Genomic DNA, 18,380 nt, shown 5'->3' with positions numbered 1-18,380 from the left:
AAAGCCAAGAGTCTCATGGCAAAAACGACAGTGGGCAGCATATCCAGAATGCACGAGACCACTCTATCCAAAGCACTTGGAACAATTACAATCCTTCTTGAAATACATGACCTTTCAAAAGTTTGGGGTCGTCCTGACAATTTCATGTTTTCCATGAAAACTCACACTTTTATTAATGTGCTAACATAATTGCACAAGGGTTTTCTAATCATCACTTAGTATTTCAGCACCATTAGCTAACACAATGTAGCATTAGAACACAGGAGTGATGGTTGCTGGAAATGTTCCTCTGTACCCCTATGTACAGTAGATATTATATTAAAAATAAGTCATTTCCAGCTAGAACAGTCATTTATCACATTAACAATGTCTAGACTGTATTTCTATTTCATTTAATCTTATCGTCATTGAAAAAAAAAATGCTTTTCTTTCAAAACTAAAGACATTTCTAAGTGACTCCAAACATTTAAACAAATTTATTTATCTGTTAGCTATAGTGCTATAGTGGATAATACAAGCACTACAAGAAAACAACACATGCAGAATAATGAAAATGTTTGACATAAGTAAGAAATGCAAATTCTTATGTATTCTATTTTGTTCTTATGTAAGAGTATGGGGTTAAAACTTAAAAAAAAACAACAAGAGAACGTTAAATAAATCAGCAGGTAAGAGGTCGGTGTGAGGAATGAAGGTAGAGCCGAGTAAAGGCAGTCATGTGTGCACAAGCACATGAACTAATGAGACAAAGTACAAGACAAAAAAAGAGACAATTGGGAAAGTATGAGACATCTTTTGTGCTTCTGCCAGGGAGATGCCCATGCTTGAGTGCTTATCTACTTGAGTGGCAGACACCAGCATAGCAGAACAATTCCATTTTCACCAGGGTCATGCTTCTTGCTCATAGTTCTTCTCCTTGTAGCTATCAGCGCACATAAGATGACTTCATATTCTGAGGTTTAAAAACCAAGCAACAGCAGGTTCTTGCAGATGTTGCTGTCCATATGTCTACCATTTCTAAAATACTGGAGTTCATATTTTTTATTTGTTCATATTTATCTAAAAAAACTGAACAGCTTGGCCTTAAATGTCTTTAATAGCACTTATGAAAAGCTCTCTGACATAGCCTCTGGGAGAATAGTTCCTAACAAAGCACGTGAAAGATGATTCTGAAGAATTTACTTGCCACACCCATTCCATATACCTAGCCTACCCAGTAAGGCAGAAGCAAAACCTGCCCTTGGGCCACAAGAAAAAAAAAAACAGACTGTGCAACAGCCTCTGCCAGATTTGCTTTCCGCTTTTTTCTCTCTTACTTTTTTCCTTTTCCCTCTGGCTTTGTTCTTCAAAGCTGCTTGAGCACAGTGGCAGTGTGGTCGAGTCCTCAGACAGCCAACAGATTCTCAGCAATCAAGACCAGCAGGTATTTTATACGTATGCACTTAAATCAACATCCAGTGCAGACACACAATGAGCTTATTCTTCAGAAACACGGTTATCCACAGTTTGAAGAGGGTGAAAACTGCTGCAGAAAAGCTGCTTTAAACTCCTCACAGCATGTCACAAGTTATCTCGTGCAAGAAAGGAAAGTTCTAAATATAGTCAATGCTGTCAATAGGAGATTAAACCTCACAATATCTAGTTTGTCTGTTGTGCTGATTTTCACAATTCTGACCCGACTTTGGAAATTTGCATTTGCAGATCAACCACTGACCTAAAACGCTGCAACTATGTGCAGCTAATGCAACATAAACCGGCACTGCCTTGTTCATTCTGTTGGGGTTTGCTTTGAACTACCTCAGTTAATTTCGCTCACCCCTTCCCCACATTCCTCAGCCTTCTCAGGCCTCTAGCTCACATGCTTACATAAACTTTCTCAACCCCTACTTCAATCTTCTCTTTCCACAGCCGGGCAAAATGCTTCAAATTCCACTACCTCATTGTGGAGCCTAATGTAATAAAAGAGTTAAGCTTTCCGTTACCTGGCGACTTCATATCGCATCACTCCTAAGTTCACAGACATATGTCGCCAAGACACAAAGGATATTAGGTCTTTTTGTTAAGTTAAGCTAAGTGTATAAGTGCAAATCCTCTGCAAAAATAGGTGTTATTTTGTTTAATTTATACCAGCAAATATAGAGAAGTATTTCTTTCGGAGTCCGCAGTGTGCATTCATTTTAGCATTAGCCTACACCACGCTAACCTCCTATACAATGGTAGCTAATTTAGCATGTGCTTCAGGAAGGAGGCATTTCAAAATGAATTAAAAAATAACATTAAATCAGTTTACATTTATGATGCTCCACTGTAAATATTTTAATTACCAAGGAATTGCTGGAGAGGCCGTTAAATGACATAGAGGACAACCAGAACGGCGACCTGGACAGCAATGGGTTGGAACTACAGAGGTAGCTGGTTAGCTTAACTTTCATAACAAAATACCATAGTGGCCTCAACAAATAAAACAACATATGGCTGTTTGTGTAACCTTTTTTTTCTATTTCAATGATGTATAAATCTAATCTAACCAACAAATATCTGGCTATTTCAGAAATGCATGGACTTTTTGCAGGTTTTATTAGCTTTTAATCTGATCTTCCTATTACTTTTATGTTGCACTCGCATGCTTGAAATCCTGTGCATTTTGTTATTACGAACAGCAAGTAAGATGAATCACATTCGAGGTCATAATACACTGGGATAGCTCTCAGATAATCATAATGATGACAGATTATCACACCTAAACCATCTTACCTCCTTCTACTAGAAAACCTATTACAGCCTACTGAGCCAGTGAGCCATTTCCACTTCATGCATCACTGGGCATGTTACATACTGTTACTGGTGGCAGAAATATGGCCGTCAACAACTGGCTCAAGGGAAAAATTTGGTATTTTTAGTGGAGTGTGTATAACCCTAGTGCACCCATTACTGATATTTATCTCTAAATTCCTAGACACACGAAAAATCATGTCTAAGGAAAATATAAAAATCATTTATTTGTGCATCCAAGTCAGCAGAGATGGTGAAAAAAACATATCTTTCGATACAGTTGTTACATATCGGTGATGCATGACTGAATGGATTTTTGTTCCCCCATTAATAAAAAAGAAAAAAAACAGCTATTAATTCCAGTTGAGATAGCTTTTGGGATTTAGCTGACAATACAAAGCTTCCATTGTTACTGGGAACACTGTTATTTCAAAGAGCTTTCAAAAAGGGCTCAGAGCAATACTCCTTAATTCAATATCACAGTATTATTTCGAAGCAGTTACTATACCTCCCAGCCCTGAAGAGCTCTCTGCCTGTTCCTCTGATAACAATGAGTCCATCTCCATTCATGTCAATACACCATCGCTCTCCATGTCTTCTAAGACTGTCTGTAGCTCTACATCTTTGTTGATTTATTTACCTGTATCTATCCATATACAGCAGATTACCATTGCAGAGCCCCTACTGTAGACTTTCAGCTGAGAGCAAAGAATTTCCCAGGAGAGCATAACATGAGCAGAGAATCGTGCTATCTCTTCAAGTACCACTTTAGAGAGATACAAAAAAAAAAAAAAACAACTAACATCTCCTTCTGACTGTTCATGCAGGAAGCCAAGCCAATTCATGCCACGCATAACTACGGATCAATACCTTCGTGTGGTTGCAACATACGTGGTAACAACAACAAACATAGCATCATGGCACTATTTATAGCAGTTCACTATTTTGAGAAATGTGCCTAATGGACTTCTTGCTGACAGTTTGTTGCTACTCTCTTGGCTGCACAGTAAATATGAAGCTACAGCTAACACCTCACTAACATTATATTTCTTGAGTCTTTGCTGGTTGCCTAGCAACCTAACGGTGACAATAGGACTCCAATAAGTTGAACCTCGCTAGTAGATACTCTGACACATAATTATCCCAAGAACCAACATGTTATTTGTACACTTCAGCTTTTCTATGGTTCAAACATGCAAAATATTATTTACTAAAGCACTAACTTCATAATAGGTCTGTCATAGTCTCTAATAATTGCTTGAACTTCATTTTTGAGCTAACCACGATAACTCTGCATGACATTATGTCCATTTACCTGTATAGTTGGGTGAAACTGTCAAATTCCAATCACTGTTTGCATGTTGCTTACCACCACTTGTACCGCCTTCCTATGATATGCTAATGAGCCAACAGTTGATCTTAAGGCTCTCAACTGCATTTTGATGAGCATCTATTGACATTAGCGTAGTTGATCTAGTTGCAAAGCAGAACACGACCACGTTGTTGTGGGCACATTTTGGTTTAAATAAAAAATGAAAAAGAGGCAAGTTTCTGGATTTGCAGCAAAAGAGCGGCCAGAATACCACTAATCTGACACTAAAACAGACATAAAACCAACAGAAAAAGACAATTCAATCATTGTTCGTGAATATTTGTCTGACAATTAATTGCTAGCTAAAATTTTGGATCTTGACAGTCCTGCTTTAGAGGTGCTGGTTAGCAGTCCCCTGCATGCATTAGCTCATCCGACCAGTGATAGTATCATATTTACGAACATGAGAGTGGTATGTTAAAGCAAGTATGCATCCTTCACAAAATGCTAAATGCATTGTACTGCATGTGTTCACCTCCTATAGTTCTAAATATGTTAACTCTATGTGACCTTATTTCCCCTTACATGGGGCCACAAAGGCAAAAATGCCACTAAAATGGCCAACAAGTGGCTATGGCTATGATATAAATTGGAAAAATTTAATTGTTAGATGAAAATTTTTGTATTCGAAGACGTGGATACAGTACTTTTTCATTGGCCGACAGATAAATTTACTTTTCCATCCTCATTTCACAGCCCTTACAGTGTACTTGTGATCAAGGCTATCATTTGCCAAGTATCAGACAGCATGAAATTTGCTATAAATGCCAGAAATAGTAGCTGAAACTTGGATAAAAGGATAAAAGCATGTCAATATTTACGCAGAGAGATCCTCTAGCGAAGATGCTCTGTTGTGTCTATGGGAAAGATGCTAATGCTTTCAAAATATCGCCCTTGTTTGCAGTACTTTGGGGCACTGATTCTGTTTAGCACCAGTGACTTGAAGTAACTAAAGCTGACTTGCAAAGGGAGCAGCTACTGAAAGACAAACACTCTAAAATGCAAAATATGCAATACATCACCAGGAATAGAAAGTATAGATCTAATTCATGGGTGAGCGTGGCGTGACATAAATTAACACACAATAAGGCACGTCCTCTGCAGCAGCCAGCTCTAGGTTTCTTTAAAAAGATTTAATGGACTGAGAGAACAACATACTTTTAACTAGTGAAAGTGTGTTTTTCATTTAGCAACCTACAATCAACTTTGTTCCACTGCACATTCCTGGTCCCATCTCCACAGTAACAGCACTCAAGCAAAGCCTATTTGGAATCATGTGCCACTTTGCAGTCCAACTTTTATCTCAAACATATAGAAAATTAGGGACGTGGGGAAACAGCTACCACTTTAAAACCACACTGGATGCCAAAAGACTGACCATAAACAAGTACAAGCATACTCTTTTTCACGATCGTTAAGAATGTGTTTACTTTAACGTGGAGACGGTGGAAAAAGAAGTGAAGAACTGGCAATTTTTTGTGTAAATGGAACAGGACTTTGCATCAAACTGTTTCGTTTGTTCGCACAAAGAACACTTTCACAGCACAGGCTGCAGACAGTTCCAAGTGAAAGGGCAATGCATATTTTATTCAACAAGAAAGGCCAACGCATACATTATACAATCAGCATCTGCATCTTAAGTAGACTCAACATGCTGCTCTGGTCAGCTTGTTTACTAGATAACTTCACTTCAACAGAAGAAACAACTCGCTTTGACTACATTTTTAAATGAAATTACGTCTAGTTCTATATCATCTCCACCATAGAAACACAACCCTTAGCGATTCCTTCCTTTTCAAGTGGGGATATACACGATAGACATGAAATTTCTGGTATTGTGGCAATTATACTTTTGAGTAGAGACACACAAAAGTAGGTTGGGCGAACCAAAAAGGAAAGTATAATAATCTAGGTAATACAGACTACTGTTCAAAAGTTTAGGGTCACTTCAAAATGTCCTTATTTTTAAAGAAAAGAAATTTTCTTCAATGAAGATAACATTAAATCAATCAGAAATACAATCTAAACATTGTTAATGTGGCAAATGACTATCCTCACTGGAAATGGCTGATTTATAATGGAATATCTACATAGGGGTACAGAGGCCCATTTCCAGCAACCAGTTTATAAAATAGTAAATGTAGGTTATAACTCAACCCTTAGCGACACTATTCTGACTCAGGTCCAGGACATCATCCCCTCTTGATACATGAAACAAATTACCGGTTTCCACTGTTTGACTAGAGATATTCCTAAGTGTAGATTCTTGAGTGCTCGCCACTTGTCCCAAATCCTTTAATTTAAACCTTCAAGATGATTTCCACCTTGTATCATTGCATCCTGCAGCATGGAAGTTGCCGCAGAAGGTTTCATTAAAAGTGCTGAAAAAGACTTCCCGTGACCGCGTCTCTTTCCCCTCTTTCCCCTTTATCTCTGACTTTCACGCAGCCGTCTGCTTGGGCTTTTGATCAATTAGGATGCAGCTTCCTGATTTGCACAATCTTTAGTTATTCCAGACAAAGCCGAATGAAAAGACAATTACTCACCGGCAATAAAAAGTCCCTATTCTTTGGAATCTGTTGGCTGATGTAAGGTGTGCCAGGCTGAGTCAGGTGTGCTCTGAGGAGTGGAGACTTGCCCAGGTTCATCGTGATAAGCACTTTTTATTGCTGTTTCGATTAGGAGTGGAGGTTGACCTGAAATGGGTTCATGTGTTTTCACCTCTACACTACTTCAGCTGTTGGTAATGTATGCCTTTTTTTCACAGTTTCAAAGACTTTAGCCTTCATAAGCACAGAAATATCCCAATAGTTGACTACGCAAAAGCACATGCTTCTATGGCAATGCTTAATTTGTGCAGAGTGTTAAATTTGAGGAGTTCTAATACTCACAACTTTCCCAAGCACTGACCCACATACCATGTGTAGTTCTCCACTGGATTAACCTACAACCATACAGTTAGCTGAGCAACCGTAGGGTCTACATCCAGCCCAGCATTTCCGTAAAATGGGTTTCAGTGATTTTAGAGCCCAAACTGCAAAGCCTTGTTAAAGAGAAAATGGGTTTAATGAAAGAAAAAAGGAAATCACTAAATCAACCATTTGCCACACTCAGTCTCTTCAAAATTGCCATCTGCCCTTGAAAACCCATCTCATCTGACCTCTAGGGCTCCAACACATAAAACAGTAGTCGACCACTTATGGCACAAAAGCCCTCAAAAGTAGAGTCTATGCTTCCTTCACAGCAAAACTGTGGAGAAACAAGGAACACTACTGTCTCATGCAGAAGAAAGTCTCACAAACTGAGACATACAGTATTTCTCACAGTTCAAATGAACAAACCAGGACAAAAATCTGATAATATATTTTATAGCTGTATATACAGCGTTGGTTAAAGGCTCTTTGCTATGATGTGCAGCCTGCTCGGCATTTTCACACTTCCAATACTGCTTCAGAATCCACTTTCTTTGCTCTTGATTTAGTATGTTTGCCATTGTCACAAAAAATACACTAAAAATTGGAAGCATTAGCTAAATAACATTTCCATATGATATGGATATGGAATGCTGGTTTGAAATTATGGTGTGGATAAATTAGATCTAAAATGTGAAACAAATAGTGAAACAACTCTAAGCCTACTTTTGGCCCATATAATGCAAAGTAAATCTTTTAGCATAGCCAAGCTCAGTTTTGTGGCTCTCAGTGTCATCTCCTGTGTTTAGTCCCCATCGGTCAAAAATTGCCTGACTATTATCAAATTTTCCCATTTAAGCCAAGAGTGGTATATTTGGTCCACAGCATGAGAAAGGGCCCAGAAAAGAGTCTTGATAACAGTACTTTTAAATTAATATGGCAGCACTCCAACGACCACAGAGCTTTCAATAACAGAGAGAATGTCTGGACAAACAGTTGCCATGGACTCCCTGAGCGGTCCAACGGAAAGGAACGATAACTGAGGAAGAGGACGTGGCTGGCATTCAAAGGCTTCCATTTACTGGACAACAGGATGGTATTCAATAAACAGCAATAATGTGTGGCACTTATAAATTTAGTCACCGCTTCTCTAACAAATAACTTGTTTGTTCCTTACATGGTTTGGGAACGTCAGTCTAGCGGGGAACAAATATGGCCTGTTTGCCTGTTCGAAAATACATCCTTTGTTTGGATTTGTTAGATACACCTACTCTACGAGATCCACTCTACTTGCATCAACCCACGTAATAGTATTATTGTTACTGTGTTATCGTGGATGTCATTATAAGAGAAACAACTCAGAGAATGGTGGATTATAAACAGGCAAAATACATCAGTATGGATGAAGACTGACTGATACAGTCGTATCAAACACGTGCGCATGGGTTTAGGATTACAAACATCAATTAAAAGAGGGGAAAAAACTTCACTAGACTTTTTACTCCTTCCCACATGGAAAAACTAATTTCATAACTGAAGGTGTGTGGCTCCTGGCAGTTTTCCTCACACCACTTATTCATTTGTTTTCTAAGTTTAAACCATTTCAAAACACTCTGGTTACGATTCACAACATGCAGCTGCAGCGCTGAATATATAGCGGGGCGTGCACTCGTGCTTATAGTTTCCTTTTGGAAGCATAATATTCTAAACGCATATGGTAGCTTAACTAACCACACCCTTCATCTAGTGAAATCATAGGAGGGGCATTACCACCTTGGCTGTATTTAGTTGTCTACTGACCTCAGTTGTAATCCATAATGACAGGACCCAGCCCAGGACAATCCTATCATTGTACCTTCTGATAATCACTTAATATATGCTTCTGGGATTAAGTAGGACATCAAACGAGGCTCCCAGAATCTATGCCCCGCACGAGATGTTGAATTAGATGTGGATGCCAGTCGCAGGCCTGCATGTGGCTCCATCAAGACAAATGCTGTAGTTTAGGTTTGGACAGTATGATAGTAATAAGGAACACCGCTGCATTTGGAAACCCCGATATGATCAGTCAAAAGTAGGGATCGACTGATATGGGTATTCCAGGGTTGATAATTATGCCAATTACTGGTAATCTTAAGAGGCAGAAAAGCAGTATTTGGAACAGATTTACATTAAATGTGATGTTTTAGCAGCATATGAGAGCAGAGAATCTGTCATTCATAACTAGACTTCTTCATTTATAAGAGTGACTATAACTGAACATGTAAAATAGAATTAGGAGTCATTAAATTAGGACACTCTCGACTGAGACTGATCAGTTTGTCTCCTGTAGTTCCGTCTGCTTCTTCTGTGTTTTCTAATCTTTCAGCATTATTACCATTTCAGGTTAATTTGTGGCTGCATTCTAACTTAGCTGCTAGGCATTCACATAGCATTAGCCAATGTCAGAGGACATCATTTCCTGGTTTGTGTTTGTTGTTCAGTTTTTGCAGACTTTTTAAACTTTTCTGAGATGACAGACAGAGAGAGAAGGCTGCACCACACCTAAAGTAATACATTTAATTTATCAATAATTAGCCAATAAAACTACAGATAAGTGGGAATATGCCAAATATCTGCCTTGATAATAACCAGGCTGATAATTGGTCTATTCCTAGTCATAAGATATAATAACACAATGCAGAAGTTGATGTACTGTAGTGCAAACCATGTGCCATTAAGCGGAATACGCAGGCAGTCAAAGCAGAAAAACAGCAAGGACGGATTCATTTTAGAGTACTCTGGGTGCACCAGGCTACAGATAACACATCAAACCATTTCTGACCACATTTCTCTACAAATACTCCCAGTAGTGTACTTTATGTGCAGCATTTGAATGAACAGTCTGCACAACAGGGAATACAGTTATCGGACAGCACTCCCAACGACAAACAAAGTGATTGTCAAGTTTATACATAGGATTTAATGAGGCTAAATTATTCAGTGTTTTTTGTCTAAAAGTTTTTTTTCTCAAAGTTTTTTCTGTCAAACTCTGATTTCTCCTTTCTATTTTGTTTCACACAATACAACCTGATGTTGTGTTGCTGAGATGTTAGGGTTTGAAAAACAAAAAACACTCCTGCAGCTTAAATCTGCACTATTTCCTGCAAAATATAACTTCCATCAAAGTCAGTTAAGCAGAAAAATAGGAAGAAACTGATTGAAACAGTTTCTCTCAAAGCAGCCAGTCACTGGTGGAAGCTCTAAATATCCCGGCATCTCTCTTCATAAAACAAAATCTTATTACAAATCAGATATTCAACCACTACCACAGAAATAATCATAAACAGAACAGAGCTGACAAACAGCCCTGAAGGACGCATCCTTCATAAAGGCTCATCTCTTCGTGCTAAATTTACCAGGCAGAAGAAAGGATTTCCCAACAGGTTCACTGAGGAGACTTCCTGTCAACTTATGAATAATTCACATATATCTGATTCTTAATAAACATTAACCTAAAGATAGCAACTACTTTAACAGCAGTAAAAGTCAGCAGCGGACTGATAAATCGCATTTACTGCTTCCTGATGTGAGTATGAAACTTTGAGGATACATGTGCCAAGAGAAATCAATGCATTATGCATTAAGTTTCACTGCCTCATTTAGACATTAAATATGCATAGTGTAGAGAGAAATTCAATTCCATGTGGGGGAAAAAAAGTCACATTAAGCCGCCTAAGAATGTGGTTACCAAGTTTAAAAGCGAGGGCAGCGAGCCAGGTCCAAAACATCCAACTCAGGTGATTGCTGGGTTTGGGGTAGGAACTCCTCGAATTCCAGACTGCTTATTTTGAGCTAATTTGAGTCAGCTGTCGAAATCATTCCGGGCAGCTGGGCAAGTATTAACATATTTTTCTGCAATATAACAAGAAATCCACAACCATCCTGTAAAAATGCAGTTGTAAAAAACATTTTAAAAGCCATCAAAACATCTTAACCTTAGGGCAAACTCATTTGACCGTTTCTAAATTGAAACTATTCTATAAAGATGTGTCGAGTGAGAGCACAGCTGGAGAAAAGGAGAAAGGTGAAAATACTTTAGTTCTTAGTACCACAGAAACTACTCTGGAATTTCCACACAGGTCTGAGAGACAGCTGGTTCATCTGTTCCTGCCCTCAATTCGTCCAAAGAAGAAAAAATGACTGGAATCAGGAACGGCACTTGTCTCTTAGAGGACTCCCTTACCTCATTGTTCCACACACAGGACGTGCCTGAATAAACTCTTGCTGCATCAAACTTTCCTTACGCTGATGCATGCCAGTTCCAGACTTTTACACAAGCTTCACATAAAGCTATTGAATAAAGAGACTCACCAGTTTCCTCATCAATGGAGAATATCCCCAGGCCGGACCCGTCTCGTATGGAGTATCGGATCTCTCCATCCCGTCCTGTGTCTTCATCCTCAGCTGCTACAGTCATCACAGAAGTCCCATTGAGTGCATCCTCTTTTATAAATCCCTTTTCCACAAACGATCGGAACAACGGCCTGTAGAGATTTTCATTCACATCCACCACGTCCACCTCAATGAAGCAGGTTGATGACAAAGATATGGGCTTCCCTTTGTCTTTAGCTTTCGCGGTCAGATTATACACCTGTTTGGTCTCATAATCTAGATTCTGAACAATCCGCAGAGCACCACTGAGCTTGTCTACTTCAAAGTTGCCATCTCCGTTGTCAATAAGGCTGTATCGTACCTGACTGGAGGGTCCAACATCGGGGTCGTGGGCCTCCAGCCACATTATTACAGTACCGATAGGAAGGTCTTCCCTCACCTTGATGCGGTAGTTGGGAGGAACAAATTTAGGCGGGTTATCATTCACATCTTCCAAGGTGATTTTAAGTGGCACTGTGGACACTAGCTGAGGCTCGTGCGCTGCCTGGTCCCGTGCTGTGATTTTCAAGACATGAACCGGATGGAGTTCGCGATCCAACGGTTTCGTCACAGTCACCACACCGGTCAGTTCATTGATGGCAAAATGATCTGTGCCTCCCAAAATGGAATACTTGACGTTTCCATTATCCCCTTGGTCCTTATCTGTTGAGTCCACCTGGATAATTTCCGTCCCGACAGGCGTACTCTCGCTTATTTCAACTGAATAAGAGTCTTGCAAAAACCGAGGGCTGTTATCGTTAGCGTCTAAGATTTTAACATCCAAGAGGCGCGATGAGGATTTCTGCGGTATCCCCAGATCATAAACTGTAATGTTGAGTGTGTAATGGTCTGTTGTTTCCCGGTCAAGAGGAGAGTAAATCAAAAGCCAGCCAGATTCCATATCTACAATAAAGCGGCTTTCTGCGTCTCCTCCTGAGATAACATACACTAGTTTCCCATTGAATCCACTGTCTGAGTCTGTGGCACTTAAATGGACAATACGGGCCCCAACAGGCAGGTCCTCCTTAACTTCAATAACACTTGGGAAAGACTCTGCGAACTGAGGAGTGTAACGGTTGACTGAGTGAATGTCCATAAAGTTGTCATCTGGCTCGGTCTGCGTGTGGATTTTGCTGCCCTGAAGTAGCTTCTCTGCCAGCATGGTAGCGACGCCGGTTTCAACACACTTTAACTGCACAGGCTTGCGTGCCGTGATGACAGTTATGTTCATCATCATCGGCCGGGTCTCGTGTTCGCCGTCGGTCGCGATGATTTGCAAACTATGAAAGGACACTTTAGCTGCCTCTCCCTCGCTCAGCGTGTGCTTCAGTGAAAGCATGCCAGAGTTTGGGTTCAGTTCAAACAGATCAAGATCGTTCCCAGCTTTAATATAGTACCGTACGAGCTGCAGTTCATCTGCATCTATGGCGGACGTCGTCGTTATCTGCTCTCCCACGCCGTGATCTCTTGGCACGGTCACTTCACAGTCTACATTTTCAAACAAGGGCTTGTTGTCATTCAGGTTATTTAGTGTTATGGTGACTAATGTCTCCACCTCTCTTCTGAAAGGGGATCCCCAATCTGAAGCCCTGACTTTAATAGTGTAAATCCTGGGCATGAGCTCATAATCTAGGACCTCTGAGGTACTGATGACGCCAGAGAAGTAGTCAATGACAAATGGCTGGGGACTGAGATTGGTGATACTGTAAGTCACGTAGCCGTTTTCTCCTCTGTCGAGATCAGTGGCCTTCACCGTGATCACATTGGTCCCTACGGGCACATTCTCATCAACGCTGGCCTTGTAAGATGTCTGCTGAAACTCAGGTGCATTGTTGTTTACATCAATCACATCAACAATGACTTTTGTTGTCGCTTTCTTGTCGCTGGTGACCACATCTAGCTCAAACTGTGAGGAAGCATCAGCATTGATTGGTCCTGCAGTGCTGATTAAGCCAGTGTCTGGGTTGATGGCAAATTTGCTCTTGTCAGATTTGTGTTTAAAAGCATATTTTAGATGTGGATACTTTGGCATAGCTGTTACCATAGCGACAGGTGTGTGAAGAGGTGCAAATTCACTCAGATTGACTCTGTAAATGGTCTTCTCAAAAATGGGAGGGCCCACTTTGAACTGTGCAGAAGCGACATGCACCAGTTTAGTAGATGAAAACTGAGGCGGGCTGCCTTTGTCCTTTGCCTGTAAAGTGAGGTTGTATCCAAAAGGCTGGCTGTCCCAGTCCACATCTTTCACCGCTTTGATTTTATACTCCTTGCTCCCGGGGCTGGTTCTTACAGCCTTGAACTGCTGAAGAGGGTCACCGGCCACGATGCTCAGCGACGCTATCTCTCCATTTGGTCCATGGTCGTTGTCCTCCACCGTCACAATGGCATAGGTGGGGTCGTGGTTGGCATCGGAGGGGGCTAAAGTCACTGCAGTGATCACAGGAGCATGCTCATTGGCCTGCTCCACTCTTACTGTAAGCTTGGCCATGCTACTGAAACCGCTGCTGCCATACAGCTTCATGCCTCTGTCCACGGCAAGGATCTCCAACTCGTACAGCTTCGTCTCAGAGTAGTCGAGTTTGCCGGTCAGCGTCACCACACCGCTCGTTGGATGAACCGCAAACATGTCCGTCCACTCTCTGAAGCTATAGTAGTATTCTCCATTCGTACCGATGTCTGCATCAGTTGCCGTAACCTTCGCCACACTGGAGCGTATGGCCGTGTTCTCCGGCAGAGAGATGCTGTAGGATGTTGGTGAGAAGAGAGGCCTCAGATCATTGGTGTCCAGTACCTGCACCTTAACTCTGGTGCGACATTCTAAATTCGTGCCCCTCTCCGAAGCTTTAACAGTCAGAATGTAGTGGTCTTTAACCTCCCGGTTCAGAATGGCAGTGCTGCCTCCTTTGGTCCTTATCCGCAGAAAGCTGAAATCTCCCAGGAGGTAGTCCTCTGCTTTGAACAGGTTCTCATTGTCTCCAGAGATGATTTTGTACCGTATTTCCCATGTTGGGTCTGTGATGTAGATTCCCATCTTGGTGTGACTCTCTAAGTAAGTCTTAGCAGCAGAGTTCTCGTATATGGTGGTGTTGTAAACAGAGTGGGTGAACTGCATGGAGGCTGCCCTCGCCATCCTTTGGTTCCCCGTGCAACCACAGAGGAGCTGCAGCAGCAGCACAAGCAATGGAACCAAGCGCTTCCCCATTATCGTACCGTGATCTTCACAGAACCACCTAGGGAAAAAAAATAATTAATTTTAGTGTACACAAACATTTAGTAGAAGACAACTGCAATTAATATACTAAAAATAATAATAAATAAGCATTTGTTACTGTCACTCTCAGTGTGTGCAACCCGGGAAAACAACCAAAATGTCACGACAGCTGATGGCCAGGCTGATAAACAGATAAATAGGTTCCATGTGGGGGAGAAAAAAAAAAAGATGAAGCAGAGCAGCCAGTCAGGTGACTAGATCTGAAGCAGCATCGCTCCCATGTCTGCACAAAGCCATATGCTAAGTATGTGCACTTCACAGCAGAAGAGCCTCATTTCTGCAAGAATCCTCTGAAGTAAAAGCAGAGGCAACATTTAAACAGTCAAATGTTTCATTTCCTTGTAGAAGCCAAAAAAATAAAACATATATTGTTTTCTCTTTTATAGAAATGTAATAATTGATTTTTCTGATCATCAGTTGGGAATTCAAACATGTAATTCAATGAAAACATCACTACAGCAGCAGATCAGAAGTGCTACTGGACTTTCCTTGCACTTCTAATACAGGAAAAAAAATATATCGCGCAGAGGTGACTCAAATACATAAGTGCTCTTTATATTCTCATCCAAGTGCAATTAAGACTGAAATCAGAGAGAGATGACTGTAAAAGTGGTTGAAAATTGCAGATGCATGCGTTTACAGCCGCTTTATAACGTCTCCTGCTCTGCGTGGGAGTCCGTACAAAGACTCATAAAAAACCGAGGCGCTGCGCAGGAGAGCTTTCTGCAACCAAAAAAAAAGCCTCAGTATTTACCTTTGGCGTGTTCAAATGACCACAGCAGGGTTTCGATATTCGGGTTTTATGCGGGTTAATAAGTTACAGCCCGAAGCACCTTCAATCCCAAACTATAGCCTGCAGGTACAAAAGAACCATCTGCTAGATGGCGACCATTGTAGGAATTCAAACTTTAACTTGTGGCTTTTTCTGGATACGTGCGCCAAAAAACAAATTGCGCTTTCGTTCCATTTTATTCCTGTGCATCCTCCAGCCTGAGAGCCGCTATTACTGTGGAAAAAAGTTGCAGAAAATAAAGTTAGGTGCCTCGAGTCTGTTCCATTTCCAACCCCATCCCCCAACTAAGAGCCATTCACTTCTTGAAACGATGGCAGCCGAGCGCACAGCTCAGATTTGCTTGAGGGGAGAGAAGAAAAAACACCTTTGCAACACAAAAAACCGCTTAAACTGCTCCCAGAATGAACGCATGTGATCGAAAAATTCTACTTTCTCGAGGCTAAACTTCTCCAAAGAAGCAGAGAAAGCGGTAGCAGCTGGTTTCTTTCGGCTCACAATAGCAGAGCGAAGCGATCGCAACTTTTTTCCACGTTAGAGATGCCGATGTTAAACCGACGCTCACTCAGAGAAAAGAAACAAGAAACCCGGCGGAAATGAAAGGCGACTCACGTACCTTTTTCTATCATTAATCTCATAGATTGGGAGGCTTTGGATGTAGTTTGTGTAGTCCAAATCTCGGCATGGTAATCTACGTGGACTCGCTGTGTGCTCTCCGTTAGTCCATCTGCCAGCAGCCTCTGCGCTGCCTCACCGCTTCCCTGCTTTCTCTCCCACCCCGGAGCTGCCCGGTATCTCTCCGCGCTGCGCACGCCCGGATCTACTTCTCGGCTGGCAGCAGGAGGAAAAAAACCTCTGAACCCTCATCTACTTTTATTATCATGTGCATCATTACAGACCAGGAAGGGCTTCATAGGAGCTGCAACTTCACCCTTTAAGATTTGTATTACGATGTTATTATTTATTAGTAAAACTTTCCACTTTTTAATCCACTTCCAATCACTCATGAGATGCGTAACGAGATTTTCAATATCTATATATATGAGATAAGTGTTTCCTTCAGCTTTTCTTATCAGTACAATCATCTAAATTGTACTAACCTGCAACAATGGCCCTTGGAGGTGGAGCACTGCACACTGAGATAGCCTGACAAAGGATTAAAACCTTCCCACTAACCCAGCGTTCACCCCTCCAGCTGCAGCCCACCACTTATCCAGCCCACCTTGACAGGTTATTTTTGCGCCTGACCTCCCGGCTCGTAATAACGCAACGGTATTATTTCCAATTAGGTGATAATTTACGCGGGCTCTGCTGAAAAATGACTCCGAATTCACATCATAATTTTGTTGTCAGCATAAAAATGTAGAAAAACCTCCTTTTGGAAATGAAGTCGCAGTTCAGGGCTTCCCTGATGATGATAAATAGACTAATAACACTTGCAAATGCGCAGCTCCCCGCGCCAGTTGTTGCATTTTTGCGTGTTTTAACATCAATTTCTTGGGATGATTTTCTCCTTATTATTTTTCTATGATGTTATTGTTTTTCTAATATCCGGGATTAGGCTGACAGTAAAGTGGCCAGCAGTGCGTCCCGGGGGTCTGGGGTTTGGCATTAGAGCAGAGTGACTGATAGTGGGAGTGAATTCGCCACGAAGGCGCTGATCCCATCAGCCCAACCACCCCCCACCCCCCTCACACAGTCACATCCTGACGCTTCCTCACACCAGAGCTGCACTACCTTCCCCTCTCGACGCGCTCACGGGAGTGTGGCTGCTATGCGATTGATGGCGCTGTCTCACTGCTCTTGCCCGGACTGCAGTGCTCCAGCTGGTGTGCCCGCGGAAAGCCTGTGCTTGCATGCAGGCTTGACAACTTGTCAACATGTCCTGCTCCTGTGTGTCTGTGTGTGGGGTTGCGTGCGTAAAGCGTGCGTATTTGCGCATGTGGTTATTTTGGCACAAGTCGAAGGAGAACGCTCACTTTTTCTTCTCTGAAAGATGTTTTGAGTTGATTCCAAAGTTTTAAAGAGTGGGTTAAAAAATCAACTTGAAACAAAATCTTTTGATTCGATTCAACACTACTCACCAGACCAGCTGGACGACCGCTGGCTGTCGCTCCAAACTTCCCCCTTCACATAAATCCTGGGGAAATAGATTTCGCGAGCATCTCTCGGATGAGGGAGGCTTCTGTTCGTGTGAGTCCGTCACTTTATTGCTCTTCTTCAGTCCCTCGCAGGTTCAGAGCTGCTCGGAGTCATCACACATGGTGGCTCGGTACAGTAAAAGCTGAAGGCTACGCTCAGCCTTGCTCCTCTCCTCCACAACGGCTCAGGTGGAGTGGCATACTGTTGCTGCCTTCAGGTGATGTCGGAAATATCGCAATCCCCATAGGAGCGCGCACGCAGTCAAAAATAGTAAAGGCACAGCAACGTCCGGATTTTCTTGCCTCCTGCTCTGCCCTTCGGAAAATTAAGAGGACTGCTGGAAGTAGGGGGGCGGAGTGAGAGGAAGTCACATCAACGACTGATGGTAAAAGTGATGATTCTCCGGCTATTTGTCAGGCAGATAAATCCCACTTAGCCTAATGAATCAATTAAAATTGTAGGCTGCATATTTTTCTGCTGCTGATATTTTTTAACACAAGCGCTTAAAAGATATTGGCACAGAGCTTCCATGCTTTATTTTCTGCACCAAATGCACTTGAAAGTCACTGGAGAGTTAGAAAGTAGGGACATGAGATCTCCTTGAAGGCACCCACGATTTCACCATGACACCCTCAGTCTGAGAAAAGGCTCAGACGTCACGGATGCCTTTCTCATTCCGTGCATGCACAGCTCAGTGTGACTCTGTTT

At 41.7% G+C, this 18,380-nt stretch overlaps 1 protein-coding gene across 12 annotated transcripts in view; it reads right to left on the bottom strand.

The window, feature by feature from the left end:
* Positions 1-18,012, bottom strand: part of fat1a (FAT atypical cadherin 1a) — an 87,970-nt gene extending 69,958 nt beyond the window's left edge. For 5 of the 12 annotated variants that reach the window (XR_007941000.1, XR_007940999.1, XM_051945736.1 and 2 more), the window contains exons 1-2: positions 16,147-16,313; positions 11,410-14,699 (exon numbers count right to left, since the gene is read on the bottom strand). Coding sequence is in view for 10 of the 12 variants with exons in the window: in XM_051945736.1 (XP_051801696.1) it covers positions 11,410-14,671 (3,262 nt within the window). In the remaining 2 variants the exon portion in view is untranslated. Of the gene's footprint in view, positions 1-11,409; positions 14,700-16,146; positions 16,314-17,614 lie in introns of those variants that run through there. The other 7 variants (XM_051945728.1, XM_051945731.1, XM_051945733.1 and 4 more) reach the window with 3 other exon arrangements.
* Between the last annotated feature and the right edge of the window lie 368 nt (positions 18,013-18,380).

Source organism: Acanthochromis polyacanthus, chromosome 3 (genome assembly GCF_021347895.1).
Source record: "Acanthochromis polyacanthus isolate Apoly-LR-REF ecotype Palm Island chromosome 3, KAUST_Apoly_ChrSc, whole genome shotgun sequence".
NCBI classification, from domain to species: domain Eukaryota; kingdom Metazoa; phylum Chordata; class Actinopteri; family Pomacentridae; genus Acanthochromis; species Acanthochromis polyacanthus.
The sequence above is the reverse complement of the archived record's forward strand: the minus strand, read 5'-3'. Positions and strand labels throughout refer to the sequence as shown.